Raw genomic sequence first — 18677 nt, forward strand, 5'->3', positions numbered from 1 at the left:
ATATTTTTTTTTGTCTCTGTATTATTTAAAAATAATTAATAATATTAGTGTATTGAAATGATTAATTTAGCTACCTGTTTTGACTGGTCCCTCCTAGATTCTGGTTAAGCTGGCTACTTATTTTACATTTCTCTATTTTCTCACTATAGAGAAAATTTATTTGACGGGTTTCACTGTAGAGACAATGTTCCATTAGAAAATTATATATATATATATATTGAAATTTATTAAGCATGGCAGCAACTTTTCCTTGAAATTAAATGAACACATGTAAAACATCTCTCAAAAATAACTAATTATATTAAACTTGAAACTCATTTGGGTAAGGCTAAGGTGCTATGGGTTACATAGAGATCTACGGTGTTACGGCTTAATATTCTAGTTTTCAAAATCTAAACGGTCGATTCGAACTGTTCATCTTATTCTTCATATTAATATGTGTTTGGAGACCAAATTTTACATTTTTTGGAAATTTTTTACTATTTTTTTAGATAGGTAGAAAATCAAATATCTGAATGGTGCAGAATTTTTTAGATCAATTGATTTTCTACCTATCTAAAAAAATAGTAAACAATTTTCAAAAAATGTAAAATTTGGTCTCCAAACACATATTAATATGGAGAACAAGATGAACGGTTCGGATCGACCGTTTAGATTTTGAAAAATCGAATATTAAGCCGTAACACCGTAGATCTCTATGTAACCCATAGCACCTTAGCCTTACCCAACTCATTTTATATACTCATAAAATACCGGATGAGACTGATCGAAGCTGTCACTCCCGACTAGAATAAAATCCAACGAACTTGCACAAATTTTGTAGTTAGCCTGGTGCTTTGGTCAAGCTGGTTTATACTTGCAGCGGGTCGGGCCGACTCAAGTAGGCCGTCCGAATCGGCCCTTCCGGTCCGGCTCAAAGTTGTTATTCCTAAGTCTCAAACCCCAACAAACTTCCACAGATTATCTTATCAACCTGTAAAATAGCATTACCGCGTAGGCCCAAAATGGATGCATCAGCTATATGCCTCGATTCAACTGTTCCTTTCTTTAATTTATCTAATTTATCTGAGTAAGTCTTAGGTGTTATAAATAGTATAACGTCTTCCGTACTGTTGTTTTAAAACATTATTGTATAAAGTTCTAATTTTGATCTATGTAGTTCATTCAATTGATTATATAATGAAGTTGTAGAATACTAAATTTTATTAATTTTTGAAAAAAAAAATCACTACTCTTTTTATTTATAAAAATGGTAAAAAAAATAGTTTAAAAATAAAAGAAAATCATCAATGTTTTAAGTTATTTTTTATCATATTGTATAAATCATAAAAAAGAATAAAAGTTGATATTTTATAAGTTTATTATATATTATATAATCAATTTAGTAAGTTATTTAGATTGAAATTTGAAATTTCTAAAAAAAAATTTGAAACAATAACACATAAAAACTTATACTATGTACAGCACTTAAGTTTTACTTTTACCTAAGATCTGGGTACTTATTTTTGTTTGATTCCTATATAAATATCATAATTAATTGAACCCCAATTGGACTATACTGCCAGAACCTGGAGAATTGTCTATATGTAGGGCCCACGGATATTTTATAACCCATTTCATTTGCAGCTAGCTCCAGCTAGGCATTTGCTAAACCCGGAACGGGTAGAACCCGTTTTGCCCGGCCCGTACCCGTTACCCGTGGTACCCGTACCCGTTGCCCGGGTACAAACGGGTAGACGGGTACGGGTAATAAATGGACCGGACAATCTAATTTGAAAAAAAACCCGTTATACCCGTACCCGCCTACCCGTACCCATCTACCCGCATACCCGTACCCGTTACCCGTACCCGACCCGTTTCACTTCAAAAAAATTTGAATTTTTTTGAAAAAAAAAGAAAAAAAAAACCGGGCGGACCGGACCCGTACCCGGATCCGTACCCGGGATACCCGTACCCGTCAACCCGCAACGGGTACGGGTAATAAACGGGTAGGGTAGTGGTTTTGGGAAAACTACCCGTCTACCCATTGTACCCGTCCTACCCGTCTACCCGCCCTACCCGTTACCCCTAACGGGTTACCCGGAACGGGTCACGGGTAACCCGTTAGCAAACCACTAGCTCCAGCCTCCAGGCCCTCCACTCTCCACCACCGTTTAATCCGTTTTAGTTTTTTCTCTTTTAATTTTCTGGGGTCAAAAGCCCGTATCTAATCATTCTCTGTTTGTTTATTTGAACGCACGGAAAACCAAGCGGTAGGATTTGAACAAAACAAAAAAAGATTTATTGAAATTCGTGTCATCAGGATATAGTTTGCTGGCTTCCCAAGCAGAGAACAAATTCGTTATTCGGTCAGTTTTTCTTGCGCTTTCGCGTTGGTGAATTTGCCAGTGTTTTAACCACACGGGAAGTAATACCGATAGCGAAACAGAGAATCAGTACTCCTTCCAAAACTCCGACGAAAAATGCCAAGTAATTGTCGACCGTTCAAATTAATTACCAGCATTTAATCTTTCTAGCGGTGGATCATCCATTTGGTCCACTTCCGGATGAAACTAGATCTGATCCGAACTCAAATTGGACTTGATTCGATTCGATAATTTCAAATTCGAACCGATCTTACTTGATCTAAAATGACAGCGTCACGCGCGTAGCACGTGACATTATCACGTGTTTCCCTGCTTCCTTCTGTGCATGTGACCAAGGGTAAGGAGCACGTGCGAACGAAGCAAGATGGAAGGTGTGACTTGTGAGCGAAAGATGCAACAAGATATGGCCACGTGGTAGTTGACCACCGCTCTGGGAGACCTTTTACCTTTTAAGCCCATATGCCTCCAGTACAGTACAGCACTGGAGGTGTGATTTGGTATCTACAACAAGCAAATGTGTAAAACCAATAGCTACAATATTTATCTCTTATCATTTGTCATGATAATACGTACAAATTACAATAAACTAGAAAATAAATATTTCACAGGGTTTCGTTTCTAATATCAATTTAACGTGCCGGGTCACCAATGTGTCCAACCAACGTAATCGGTGGTAACACAATTTTTACACATTTTGTTTTAAATTCTGTAAAATCTGCCCAACAAAAAATATATAACTGATACGAAAATATCAACAAGTTTTATCCGAAATTAAAGTTTTTAAATATTATATTTCCGCTTCAGACTAAATACATCAATGTTATCTTATACTATTTTTGTAAAATAAAAATAGAACCGAACTTTATAACTTCAAATATTTAAAAAAAATCTTCGATCAGATTTTTGAATTCGTGAGACTGCCACCTCCATTAGATTAATTTATTTAAACTACATACATGCATGCATAATCCTCAATTAATAGAACAAATCCTATGAAATCTATAATATAAGGACGAAAAAATGTTTAGCATCTCTCAATTGTTAGGCGGTACCTGTATACCCACACAATGTGCATGCAACCACAAAGAAAAGAAAGGAGAAAAGGTCGGTCAATGTCAAAGCAATGACCGTATGTAGATGGAATTCGGATATGCTAAAATCTTAGCAGGATTTCAGCATATTCGGACATTGTGCAGATAGCATTTCGTAGTTTTTGAAGTTATTTTGTTCCGGTCATTAAAATCATGAATCGCTTGGAGCAGATATAAGCCTAGATTTTCAAATTATAAAGATTAGATACACATTAAAAATTAATTATATAAAATTTTTATACGATTATACGAGTCAATTTTATAGTACTTGTACATTTTGCTCCAAACATATAGAAAATTATGTATATATTGAAGTCAATTGACTCCATTCATTATGTATAGATCTGTTCTAGACTCTAAATATTGCATTACCACAAAGAAAATCCTCATGATCATTCCATGGCAAATAACACATGACGGCATAAGTTTTTAAATATTCGGGCATTTATTTATTTGAGGGTTCAAATGCCTCCATTTTTTTGTGTCTCCATCATGCCTTCATTTTTAAAAAACTTTAGTGAATCAAAATTTAAAACTTAAAAGTCAAAATAAAACCATTGAATATGATCTACATCATTTTATCTATGCACGTGTAAAAAATTATGACTTTTCAATTTTGTTTTGGTTGTCATCAAGAACTTGTAAAAAACATACTAATGTGGATAATTTTTATACATTGACTTTTCAACTTATTGATTTACATAAAAACAAAATCGAAATGTGATAGTTTTTTATAAGCACATAGAGAAAATAACATAGATCACATCTAACGGTTTTATTTTGACTTTTTAAGTTTTAAATTTTGAGTTATTAAAGTTTTAAAAAATAAAAACATAACAAAGACACAAAAAATGAAGGCATTTGAATCCTCCTCTATTTATTTTATCACCAATAGCATATAAGCCTCGCATTGTTTTTTACAATGTTGGCTACTTCGAAATTGAAACGTAGTTTTTCTTAGATAATAAATGAATGGATATTCTTAAGAGGCGATCTTAAATCTGATAATGTCTTTCAAAAATATTATTTTATGTCAAAAACTAAAAGCAATTACTAACTCAGTTTGTTTTTTATTCTAATTTTTAATTTGGCTAGCTACAGAAAATTAAAAATTCTTTACATACATCACCATTCAAAAGAAAAACAATACATAAGTGCAATTAGTACAACATTGTAAAAACACACTGGAATAACATCATCATTATTTTGAAACGATTTCAAATTATAACAAAAGTCAATTTATTTGCCTCACCATTAGCATCTCATAGGCACCAATGTCAATATACTAAACCAATAATATTATTATAATAATAAATAAAAAAAGACACAAATATTACCATAAATATCTCCAAACAATTGGCACGATTTTGCCCAACACTGATTAAGCAAAAAAAAAAAGTTCCATATCCGACACGTTGTGCCGTTAACTTTTGTTGAGAATCAACAATAAATAAATATGGAGCTATCCATATGGACAATGCAGGATTAACTTTGTATTATTTCATATATTGTACATGCTTTACAAAACGAACCAAAAATTAAAAAAGTATCATTTCGGATATTGTTTCTCGTGATATAGTGTACATTTATTCTAAATTGTACTTTCTAAATATCCGTTAATACATTTCTTGCCAACTATCTATAAAGAAATCAAACAATAAATGTGCATTAGTATGTACTACATGATATTCAAATGTACATTATGAAATTGTCGAGCATGTATTTTACGGGTGGTATGGAGATAAACAATTGTGCATTTTGATAATCAAATATGTAATATAACAGCAAAGTTAAAAAAAAATTAGGAATTCAAGACAACTATCAATAACTGCCAAATACATTTTGAATTGGTTGTGTTTAACTAAAATATGTACTTATATAATCACAATAATGGAATGTGCATTGTCTAAAAAATGAATTATATATTTCACAATAATGCGAGTGTATTTTATGGTGATTGAAATTCTACACTGAAGATATTTGAGAATGAATTACCGATCAATTATCTCTTTCTTTTATACTAGAAATGAACCATGGCTCACTATTAATTTTCTGATCCAATCTTAATATAATATTATCAATCAGAACTTAGTCCAGCGTAGTGTATTGAAAATACCCGCTCGGGTCGGATCCGGACCGGACCGCTTGTGGTCCGTACCCGGGTCTGGATTTGGAACGGGTAGGTGGGTAACTTGGGTAAGAGTTAAAATGGGCCGGGACCGGATTTTTGGGGAAAAAAAAAACCGTGATAACCCAGACTGTGCCAAACTCGGACCGGACCGTGAACCCGCGTACCCGCCCGCCCTACTCGGACTGTAAAATAATTCATAATTTTTTTTTAAAGTAATTGATGTAAACAACATTGTTTTAAAATAATTAGTAATTTTGTTTTATATTTTATTATAACAAAAATTATTGAGTTCAAATATGCAATCATGTCAAATGTATTTTAGTTTAAATGAATTTTAATATATATTTTATTGGTTTAAAAAAGAAAAACAGAAAAAGAAAAAAAAAAAAGAGAGGTCCTGACAGGACTGGACCTATACCCGTCCGAACCAACCCGCTGATCAGGATCAAACAACCCGCGGACCCGTGCTACTTGGAGGGTTGAGCCGGGTAAGGATAATGTTTTGAAAAATAAGCTCGTGCTACCCTACCCGAGCAACCCGTGCCCGTGCCAACTCCCGCCCACACGGGTTTGACCCGGACCCGCCCGGTCCGGCCCGTATTCAATACACTAGTCCAGCGTACTAGTTCATTTTCCTTATCAGGCCTCTCCATTTTGGTCTACACTGTAGAGCTGTACCATATCCAGCTTGCATCACGTGCCTCACGAGGGTCCACCGCCAAGTCCTCCTTTATAACTGGGCCGAGTCCAGCGTGTGTCGCATTAAAACAAAAGCCCGTTAAAGAATGTAAACTTACTTTAAACTCACTTGAACTGAAAAAGGAAAAGGAAAATAAAAGAAAAATAAGAAAAATATAACCTGTACGCTAAGCAACAACCGAGTGCTGTGCTCTCTTCTCTTTCCCCACTTCTTCTTCTTTTTCCTTTTCCAGACTTCCCTTTTAATCCAAGCAAAAAATTTAAAGGACCACCTCTATCAGGTACCAATGCTATGAGAGCTTATATTCATTACTCAACTGCCAGGATACTTTTTCAAACAAACGGAAATACCCAAAATAAGGGGTAAATATTTAGTGAAAAAGAAATATTAACCTTTGAGTGACTGTATGGTACTATCCATAGCGTACTTTGACCCGTACTATCAATTACTATGGATACGTTTACGTATTCCATTTTCAAAGTCTAAACAATCAATCCATACCGCTCGACAGTCAACATGATCACCATATGCTAATGCGCTTGGATAACAAATTTTTTATTCTTTTAGATTTTTTATTATTTATTTAAATAAATACAAAATCACTTGATCTAAAGATTTCAGACCATCTGAAGATTTTCTACCTCTATAAAAAAATAGTAAATAAATCCTAAAAATATATAATTTGATCTCCGAGTACATTTTCATATGAAAATTGTGATAAATATTTTGGATCGGCTATTTTAATTGTAAAAATGAAAATATGAATATGTAGTTCGGACCAAAGTGTGTTATACATAGTACCGTAGCTTCACTCTTAACCTTTTCTACGACGGTTCTACCGTGTAAGTACAAATCTTTTTTATAGACATTATAATAATTTAAGCAATTGGACCTATTTTATATTGAGCTGGGATTCTTGATAATATATATATTCACCATCTTAATAATATATTTTCAAGGCAAGCTAGAAAAATTACGGAAAGATCAAATTTTATAGACATGTTATTGACAGTATTAATTTGTTATTTATCATGTTTCATACAATTTGAATAACACTTGACTTAAACAGTCGTTAATATATATACAGATCATTATAAGTTTCGTAAATTTTACATATGCACGATATAACTATAGCGTATATTACGTGTCAAAAGTATAATTTTAAAATTGTATGTTGTTTAATTTTTATTATTGTTAAAATTGTCAAATTAATGTATTGTCAAGGAATTCCAACTCTTTGTATACTAAAATCCCCATAAGAAATACTATTTCACTTTGAATATATAGTATAGATGCTATCCGACATTGTAAGTTTGTAACATCTTGATTTATGACAAATTAACCAAATGTCATGAAAAGGACAATTTATAAAATAGACAGGGTAAATTAATTATTATTTATTATCTCCATCGCTGAAACTACCCTTAAAACTACTGCAATTAAAAAATGGATCAAAATGTATCAAATGATGTTAATTATTATGATTGATACATACTGACTACTTATGCAATTTATAAAGTAAAGCAAATGAAGATGAATAAGAAATACATATAATGCCTAGAAGTTTATAACATAATCAGCATTAAGTGCAACTGTAAATATTAAGATTTGGATGGTGAAATTGTAATATTCTCGGAGTCAACTCACGTGGTGCAGTACATCTCTACCCATTAAATATCTCCAAGCATTTTTTTTTTTAAGATATGTCAGAAAACCAATTATTGTCCACAACAAACGGATTATTTATTTATAATTTACACTATTGAAAAGCAATAAGCAAATTAATATTCACAAAAAATCAAGGGTGGCTTTGACCCTAGTTACCAGGTCATCAGTTTAAAAAAATACCTAAATAAAAATAAACTAATAGCATGAATTTTTATAACTCTACTCAGAAAGAAGTAGGTTCAGTGCAGAGGCGGAATTTAGTACAAGTAATGGGGTAATTGATTCTCATTTTTTTTAATTTTTTAATTTATATTATATATAATTTTGAATAAAATGTAATAGTACTGTGAACTAGAAAAAATTATATTATTAATCCTCATATGTATTTAACCTTCATAGTTTAACAGTTTAGTTTTGCCCTTGTTCAAATGTATACGTTTTGAGCTTTATCTTCAAACTGGAAAGGAAAAATCACCAAAAGATCTTCACGTGATGGCATTTCATTCTTTACATACTTATACAGCATCTTTTAATTTTATTAAGATCTACAAAAGTAAAAAAAAAATATATATATATATAAATGTCAACAATATTTCATCAGAAGGCCTAAAATGCTTAATATGCACGCGTAGATTTTTTTTTTAGATTTCACTAAGTGACTTTATTTTGTTATTTAAGTTTTGCTTTATTCATTTTTTAAAGAACAAAAACGAGATGGTGGTTAAAAAAAACACAGAAGAATTCAGCCTAGTTGTTCTTTAAAATTTAAAGTAACCAACAATAATTCTTCAAAATTCTGTGTGACAATCTCACACACCAATACATGACTTATGGAGCGATCAAATATTTTGAATACCATCGACCAGCATTTTGGAATGCTGTCGTCTATGAGGCGTGTCATCGTTTATGAGCTATCTGCTTTTCAGCTATGCAAATATGCAATTGATTCAGGTTTTTATCACTCGGTACATCTTTTGACGTTCCTCCGCTGCCACAGAAAACATAGTCTTCTTTCCACTCCGTGCTTCCCAGTTTCCACCGACCAACCGGTACGCACTACGCACTAAACTCACCGTCTATTACGCCTTTACACCGCCTGGAAACTCAAATCAGATCTGGACCGCACAGTTATACTTGCACGGATCTCAACTATGCAACATTAAAGATAACATCAATCACTGTTTGTGAGACATAAGGTATTAAATCGTTTCCGTTTGATCACAAAGATATTTTATAATCGTACATTACAGCGAATGTAATCCTTTTTCCAAAGCGAATCCGCCTAGGGATCGGAGCCTGGTAGGACCTACCTCTTAATCCCTGAGCAGTGCGCAGAGAGTCGGCGACTATTCAGCGATTGAGCCACGTGTCCAATCTCAGAATTCAACGGTTCGATATCACCAAAGAAGCGATCTTTAATAATATCGGTTCCATGTGGCGGGAGGAGATTGGAAACAGTAACATGGATATTCTCGGTGTCAGCGTGAAAAGTGGTTTGAATAAGTGGTGCTTTCCTGCGTGGCACAATCAGAGCCGTTGATTGTCCGATTTGAGCTGTAATTAACGTGCTTAAACGTGACTGGGGCGAATGGCCCTTTCAAGTTTCAACCGTTTATTTTATTTTCTTAATTTTTTTTTTTGTGTGAATAGTATTCTCGTTTTTATTTTTGTACTGTACTTTGTCAAAATCCAAAATAATTATCACTAACACAAAAATATTTGTGCGCGTGGGTTGCACTTATTTTTCTGAGAAGCTTATTTTAAAGAGAAAAAAAAATCAAGAGCATGGAAATGGTTCGGCATTGCATTTTTTTTTTTTATAAATTTAAATGTCAGTAAGTGATGGTCCACGTATCCAGCAAAGCCCTAAATCAAACATTGGCAAAACTCTGATTCTTATAGCTAAATCGTTCCTTTTTCAGTCTTTTCATAAATAGAGAAAACAAAGTTGGATTAGATTATTGGGTTAATATGTGTATCAAGTATGTTTAAAAAGGTGAACTAATAAGGAACAGCATAAGTGTCACTAAGATAAATACTTTTTTTTTTATCTTTTGAGAAAGTTAAAGAGAAAACTACGCTCTAGAAAAGTAAAAGAGGTGTAAACAAAGTAGAAACGGTATTCCCTAGGTGGGAGCTTAGCAAGACCAGAGAACTAATCTGGATCTTCTGTGGCGTTTGTTTACCGTGAAAAGGTGTGTATAGTATCCTCCATATGAACCATGCCGGAGTGGGTCACTGTTGCCTATTGCGTTTAGCGATTTTCGCAAGGAACTGTTTTGTAGTCTAGTTTACAGTATAAATCGAATGATTGTATTTGAATTTATATTTTTATTATTTTTAAACACAAATATTTCTAATACAAATATATTTTGACACGGAACAATGTTTTCTTCAATTTTCAACAACTCGTGTTGTAGTTATTAAACTTAATGTATGTTGATGTTCTACAAAATATTATTAGCGCTGAGATTTATGTTAGTTCATTTTTTTCTTATCATGCATTAAATCTGACTTTAGTACAGTAATAAAGAATAAGAAACTTTAAGTCATTTAGAGACAACTATGATAGAATAATAAAACTGTAACGTGTTTTGTAATTAAAACACAAGCAATTCAAAATAAAATAACAAATATAATTTAAATTTTACAGTTTTGGAGTGACGATATCGTTAAGCAGATGCGTAAATACTGATCATCAATGGTTTTTCTTCAGACGTGATGATTAAGACCTTAAACGTTTTTCTTTTATTTCTCTATTTCAAATGATGATGGACGGAATTTTTAGAATGGGCTGCGTCCAAATAAGAGAAGAAATATTTAATAACTCTGAGACAACCTCTGTGACCAATATATTTTATAAATAACAATGATTTTTTCCATCAAAAATTACCCATGCCTTTTAATTAATTTCTGTTAATGAAATTAGTGCGCAATAATAACATAGGTTACGTAATTAAATAAAAACTAACATTACTGTCATGTATTATTAATTAAGTTAATTGTCATCATTTTAAGATCATTATGAATTTTGTTGTTGTTTTGAATATATACTTTGAGAACATTGAAAATTTATTTTTCAATTAAAAACTGTGATGCAAGATAACATTCGCAATAATTTTTTTTTCTAGCTCTCATGGTGACAGGCAAACTGCAATTCAAAATATTGAAATCAAGTAGGCAAAATTTTTGTAGAGAAACTTTTGTGACTTGAACTCGTTGAGTTCTTATAAATTCTCTGAAAATATTAATGCTTTTAAATACATAAAATATGTTTGTTGCATCAGAACAAATAAGATTTAAATTAAATAGATTCTTTCTACAAAGTTTGGGCTCTACAGAATGGGGATGGAGTGTGCCATAAGTGAGCTTGTCACTCTTGTACATGTCCTACATTATTTAAATGTACAGATGTGTCAGACCCCACTCGTGAGTTGTGATAGAGCCTCTGCCACATGAGATCCAGGTAGATTTAGCGAATTTAATATATCACAGAGATCATACAAAGGCTAAAATAATTACACTGTGGAGGTCTAATAAATTCATATAGATGGTACATAAATATACGAAACAAATCACTCTTTTTTATCTGCACAATGGCAGGTTGTGATTGCAATCATAGTCAGAGCGGATTTAAGTTATATGAATAAGGTTTAATTGATTTTTTTTTTATATATATCTGTGTATGTTTTTCTATATAAATTAGAGTAAGTCGTCATAAATATTGTAAATTTATTCTATTCTTAACATGAAAAATTTAATTATATGATTGACTTCCAATATGTATTTGATTTGCATAGTTTGAAATTAGTCTGGCTTTGCCTCCTATCACGGTGACAAGTTTGTGTTTCGAATATATTACAAGCATAATTTATTTTCTAAATACGAATAGTGTATTAATGTTGATTTTTTCTTTAAAACTGATAAAAAAATATATAAAATGCTCAAGTTATATAAGTATTAAATCCATTATACTCGTAAAACTTGTAAAGTTGTGCTAATACATATATTAAACGTAATTTTTTTACAAAAATATGTTAAATTATTTTGTTCGTTTGGACTTTAGAGGAATGCTTAAGAATATCGTCAAAATATAAAACAAATATTATTTTAAAATTCGTCATCAACTTGTCATGGTTAGGTGCACAAATTTGTCAGATTTTATACATAAAAAAATGTAAAAAGTGAAAAGACGAGATGATGATTTATTTTTTATTTTATTTTTTAGCAAATGGATGAGTTGAAGAATTGATCACCTCTACACGGAAGAAAAAAACTATGAAGCACATGTATCTAAGCACTTCGCATTTATAACTCAGTTTCTTTGATGCTTTACTCACGTGACATTTAGAAAACACAAAGTGAAAAATGTGAAGAGAACTCAAGCAATTCATTTAATTTGCATTTAATTCACGGATTAAACAAAATTTTCGTTTAGTTTCATGCTGAAATACATACAATTCACAGATACAAATTTTGTTTATGATTATAATATCGAGATGGGATGCCATCTTTTATCCTCGCACATATAAAGCATTTTTGTAATAATGCCCTTGGATAATGATTCACATGTTCACCGTCAGGGAAAAAAGATTAAAAAATTCCTCTGTGGATTAATTGTGGAATTGATGTGTTTGTGTGTTTCTTTGCTTTCTCCACTGTATTGCAACCAAATAAAAATACTTCGAGTCTACAAAAAAATAACATGATAAAAAGATCAACGTTATTAAATCAGCTATTGTTAGAAGTACTTATTTTGAAATTATAAATTCCTATACGAAGGATAACATTTTCGTCAATTATGTTAGTATTGGAATCTCCTCGATCGATAAGGAAACTTTGTTTAGTTAGAAAATATCATCCCTTATAAATAACAAAGTGGGTCACTTATGGGTCGCAATTTAGATTGCATTCTAATTTAATTATAATTTTAACCACTATTCTATAATTTTTGAATTTATCATAATTAAGTTATATAAAGTTAGTGTTATTACTTACTTTGACTTTACCATAACTAGTATTTCCTTTTATTCGAAATTAAAGACGAGTTAAATTTCAGTCTCCACCGTATTATTTAATCTATAATATGAAGTAAAGTACTTACTTCATCGAATATTTACCGATAGTTTGGGCTTTATCAAATGTTATGGATAGCTTGAGCTGTAATTTTCCCTTCTTTTTTTTTTCGCTCTTTGCTTTTTTATAATATTGAGGCATTCTATTTCAGATTTTTTATATTTTATAATTAGATAGATAATGTGGAGGGATAAAAAATAATCCTTATTATTAGTTTTGCATTTGATAAGGACTATCCGTTTATTTATTCATTTTATCTTTCCGCTGACATCAAAGCGTAACTGCCTGTAACTTAACTCATAATCATTAAATCGTAATAAATTATCCTATTTTAATACCCTAAAATCGAAACAATCCATTTTTCATAAATAAATAAATAAAACTCTTCATGCACAAAGTCAAACATTTCGGAAGGGTTTTACTTTAAAAAAAAAAAATAGTGTATGAGAGGGAAAGAGAGAAGCCGGCTGGAAAATTGGACTTGCTCAATTCCAAAGAGCAGGCAGAGTTGAATATAAATTAAAAGGTATTTTAAATTTGAACTTAAATAATTATGTACCGTTATGAAAAATAAATAAATCAGCCTACCCTTACTTTCGTCTCGGTTTCCAATAACTTTAGTTACTTTACATTAACCGGAGAAATTAACGGTGAAGTTAATTCCCGGTTACTTCACAAATCCTGAGCTTTCCCTCCATATTACGATTCTGCCTCTGAATTTTGATGTGTCGAATTTACCCCTATCAGCTCCGCACCCGACACAACAGATCGGCTGATCCCTTTTAGTTACAGGGGCATTTACGTCACTGTACGGTCGCACGAAAGAAAGTAACTGCTGTCAGAAAAGCTCTCCATGCGTTTAGACGAAAACCTACGAGCGGGCACCGCATAGCCGGTAACCGCAAGCCGAATCTGGCTTCGAGCGAATCTTACCGTACATCAAACGATCCAACGGATAAATATCGTCTGAAAAATCAATGGTAGTACCGTAATTTTATTAAAATCCGTGGGTAATAAATAATAATGCGTCGATTCCGCGGTATGATTGAGGTTTTTCATTTCCCTCTTTATTTTTTTTTCCCTTCCTGAGATAAATTTAATTGTACATACGATTTTTTTCACCTCCTCTCCTTAGCTTTATTTACTCCGCCAGTCTTTCCTTTGTCTCCCTCCTCTATCTCTCTTTCTCTCTCCCAAAATAAACCCTTAGCTTTCTCTCTCCATATACATAGTGAATTGGAAACGCAGCATAGCTTATGGAGTTGTACGATATTGAGAAGAAGGTGTCCTGGAACGGGGACGAGTTCATAGACGAAATTCTCGTCGACTTCTCAAACGAAGGGGACGAGGAGGAGCTAGGGCTTGGCTGTGGAGGCGATGACGTGGAAGACGGGAATATCTCAGCTGACACGTCCACTGTTAGCACGGCAGTTGATAGCTGTAACTCCTCCTTCTCTGGCGAGCAAGCTGTTCGTGGCTTTGCTGGAGCTGGATTATCAGGCGACCTTTGCGAACCGGTAAAAATACTGATGAGACATCCTTTAATTTCACCTGAATTATGAGTTTCCGTGCTGTAATTTGAGTGTATCTTTTCTCGAATCTCCTTGACGGAAAAAAATAGGATTTTGAAGGTTTGACTTGAATGAATTATTTTCAGAGGCATTTTTTTTATAAAAAAAAAAAAAAAAAAATTCTTCTGGTGCATTTTGAATTGTGAAGGAACTGGATGTCATTTTCAGCTGCTTCTTATGAAGCCGTTACACAAATTTGTTACTTAATTTGAAATTTTGAACTCTCCGATTTTTTTTTTTTTGAATTTCATAATAATAACACTGCACCTACAATTGAGCTGTTTCTCGATTAATATTATTTCAGCTATTACACAATTCTGACATTAATTATCCGGACTACAATTCTCGGGTTCCATGCGTTCTATTTTGAAGCTTTACTGCCTCCAAATTAATTAAACTTTTTGTACATAATAAAAGATGAATTAAAGACATAATAAAATCATATAACTTATATTGTTCAGTGCATTGTCGATTTTGTTTTGACCAGGGACTTTTCATGCATTTTCAGAATTCTCGATTATAATTCACAATTCTAGCATTCTAAAACCCATTCCAGCCATTTAACCGAGCTGCCAATTTTTCCATTTCTAAATCTCTTATCCACTTAAGCAATTTTAAAATTAATCAACATTTATTGTCTCAAACAGCAATTAGACGAGCTAGCGGAGCTGGAATGGCTATCCAATTTTGCAGAAGAATCATTCTCTAGTGAAGACCTACAAAAGCTTCAAATCATTTCCCCCTCCGGCGTTAAATCGAACACCTTATCTACAAATCCTGTAATTAAGACCGAAACCATCTCCACCTCAATAAAAGTCGAACCGACCTTCACCGCGACCACCATCCCCTCCCCTTCCTCCTCCTTCACGAACCGCCATTCGGCAGCTGCCACATCTCATCCTGGCCATCTGATTCACCTCCCCTGCAAGGCCCGCAGCAAGCGGTCCAGATCCTCAGGCGCAAGCAGCTGGTTGTCAGCACCTATCCTTGGTCTTGGCCCTGCGGAACCTTCGGACTCTAACTCTACCAATCCTATCCTTGTAAAGAAACTTGTCAATAAACAACCGAAGAAAAGGGAAATGCCAATGTTTGCATTGGCCCCGCCATCAGCTGGGCGGAGGTGTCTTCATTGTGAGACTGACAAGACGCCACAGTGGCGCACTGGGCCCATGGGGCCAAAGACTCTTTGCAATGCCTGTGGAGTCCGTTACAAGTCAGGCCGGCTCGTTCCGGAGTACCGACCAGCGTCAAGCCCAACTTTTGTGGTATCTAGGCACTCAAACTCGCACCGTAAGGTGATTGAGTTGCGGCGCCAGAAGGAAATGCACTTACAACATCTCCAGCAGCATCAACTGCTCTTGCATCATGGCCCGTCTCCGGCGCATGAACGGAATGGTGACGACTTTTTGATCCATCATCAGATTGGGCCCAATTTTCGGCAGCTTATTTAGACTGTGTACCTGTCAGAGGTTTTAATTTGCAGAACTAAGCTTCAAATTTAGGACGTTCTTTTTTGGTTGTTTATGTTTTTAGTTGTAGTTATGACTCCTGAGCTGGAGGTTTAAAATTTTCGTGTTATTTTTTAATTTTTCAGTTCTTTCCTCTAACCCTTAGAAAATAATTCTAGGGAATTTAGCATTGTAATTGAACTCCTTTTTTCAACTCCTGTTGTTTTTCTGTTTTTCCTTTTCTTTGAGAAAAAAAGTTCCAAAAAGATTGGAAATTATAACGAAGCATGTCTCTGGTTGCATATTTCAATTTGTAATATCTTTTAATGGTTTTGTAAGATAATAGAATTGTCAACTTTCCCTGGGGTCGAGTTCATATAAATAGTGTGTACAACCAAACAAAGAAGGGGTTGAAGCATGTTGTCTGTACCATAGAGAGCACGTGATCGTTTGAATCTATGTTTCTTAGCTTCATTACCAGGCTTCTCTTTTTACCGAAAAAAATAGGTCATACGGGCCCACTTTCCAGGGAATGTAGGCTGGATACCACTGTGCAAACCTTATCCATTGCGGGCTGTCACAGTCTCACAGATGGATCCGGTTTAGATAATACACTTCTGATGCTCTTTCGCTCAGCTGTGAAAAAATAAAATTGACTGAATTGTCTGTGTCAAATTTGATGATATACGATATCTGTGCATTTTAATTTTCGTAACACTAAAAATGTTCATGCTTAAACCACTGATGTGAGCTTGGTTGTAAATGAATTGTCGGGTTATGGATGCACAATCCGCCTAAATATATAATTGTATCAGAAAGCGAGATGGTACCAGTAATTTACCAGCATGCGAGTTATTTTATGTTGTACGATCTGCAGCTTCCTTATTTGAACATTAATCCCTACCAGGGACCATGTGGGGATAAATGTTAACTTTTTTGCCAGTGAGTAAATTTTTCAATGGTCAGAGTTCTGGCAATGATTGTTATTATTATATTTTCAGAAAAAAAAAAATATATAGCTGATGGCAGCGCGATGAAAGAGAAGATAGTGCTAATCTAATATATGATTTAGTTACACATCTGATGCTCTGAAATTGGAGCATGGTGATTTTCTTTTTGTAGTAAGATACTAGTACCACCAGCTTTCGATTCCTTTTTGCATGCAAATTCTAGCTAGCATGATAATTATAAGTAAAACTAATTTTCTATTAATGATGTTTCCTTTTCTATAGATTTATGTACAGCTGTTTTACTGTGTAGGAGATTTAGTGTATTTTCGACTCAAATATACTTCACGAGATGTGCTGATCCACTAATTTGTTTTCTATTCCTCGGCAAAATATTATTTTCTATTATGATTTCTTTCAATTGCTGGTATTCACTATCTTTAAATTTTTTAAATCATCCCAATATGAGGCCGAGCAACAAAGAAATTCACCCGTCATAATCAAATTGCGGAGACTTTAAAATGACCATACATAGAAATTTACCATTGTGCAGTAGATACGCATCAACTAGTCCGAAATTTTTAAATGTATCATAATCCAAAAAAAGATAAACCAAAACAACACGATATTTGATACGGCCGCATCCCCAATGTGTGGTCACTTTTTTGCGGACCGCATCCTCTAAATGCGGCCATCCACTTTTTTTCGTTCAGATTGAAGTGTCACACAAGAAGGAAAGAACAAAAAAAATAAAAAATGGGCCGCATGGCCCGCATCCCCTAGATGCGGCTCGCAAAAAAGTGGCCGCATTTAGGCGATGGGGCCGTGTTAAAATTCGAAATTTTCAGAAAACATGATAATTTGGTTTATCTTTTTTGGGGATACGATACATTTAAAAATTTCGGTCAACTAGCATTGTTCAGACAGATATGTTAATAGATGCACATTATTTACCATATGATAACAACGCCAAATTAATATTAACGTGTGACATTTCGTGTGTAAGTAGTGGGTACGTGAGAGAAATTCTCAAAACAAATTAACGATTTATTAAAGAACATAGCGTTAGCGTACGGCATAATAAACTCTGCCTGGCCTGGACTAGACATGCACCGGCTGCATCGTAGTCCGATCCGGGCTCTCAATACCACATGCTCCCCCGCCTACATTTCTCTTTTTTAAATACACCCGCGCTTTTTTAATCCGAAGATACACAAGAGTTTAGGTTAAATTAAATTAACCGTGTTTAAAAAACAATTTAACATAGGATAGAAGAAGGTGAATGGACTATAATTAATAGAGAAGGGGATCGAGACCTGCAGCGAACTAACTCGGCGAAATGGGCGCCTAATGAGAGTGTCACATGGGGGTGACGACCCATGGAGGAGGAACTACACTCAAGTCTTTGAATTCATCATCATCTAGTTTAATACACCGGGTCTATAATTTAATGCTTGTGTCAAACTCTGTGAAGCACAAAATACCACATTCAGATGTCTAATGTTTAGAAACCACATTACTCAATACTGTATATTAAAAAAGTTTCACATATAAAATTAATAAAAAGATTAATTCGATAACATCAAAAGAAAAAAGAAAAATTAACTTCTCATCGCCATATCATATGTATATGATACTCGTCTCTAAATCTTCTATTACACTTATATAAAGAATCTAAA

At 33.7% G+C, this 18677-nt stretch overlaps 1 protein-coding gene across 1 annotated transcript; it reads left to right on the plus strand.

Moving 5' to 3' along the window:
* The first annotated feature begins 14158 nt into the window (after positions 1–14158).
* On the plus strand, positions 14159–16265 carry GATA9 (GATA transcription factor 9). The gene is made up of 2 exons (XM_078312053.1): positions 14159–14549; positions 15251–16265. Exons 1-2 carry the CDS (start codon positions 14289–14291, stop codon positions 16052–16054), a joined length of 1065 nt encoding a protein of 354 aa, XP_078168179.1. The 5' UTR covers positions 14159–14288; the 3' UTR covers positions 16055–16265.
* The last annotated feature ends 2412 nt before the right edge of the window (positions 16266–18677 follow it).

This window comes from Carex rostrata, chromosome 12, assembly GCF_964058835.1.
Source record: "Carex rostrata chromosome 12, lpCarRost1.2, whole genome shotgun sequence".
NCBI classification, from domain to species: domain Eukaryota; kingdom Viridiplantae; phylum Streptophyta; class Magnoliopsida; order Poales; family Cyperaceae; genus Carex; species Carex rostrata.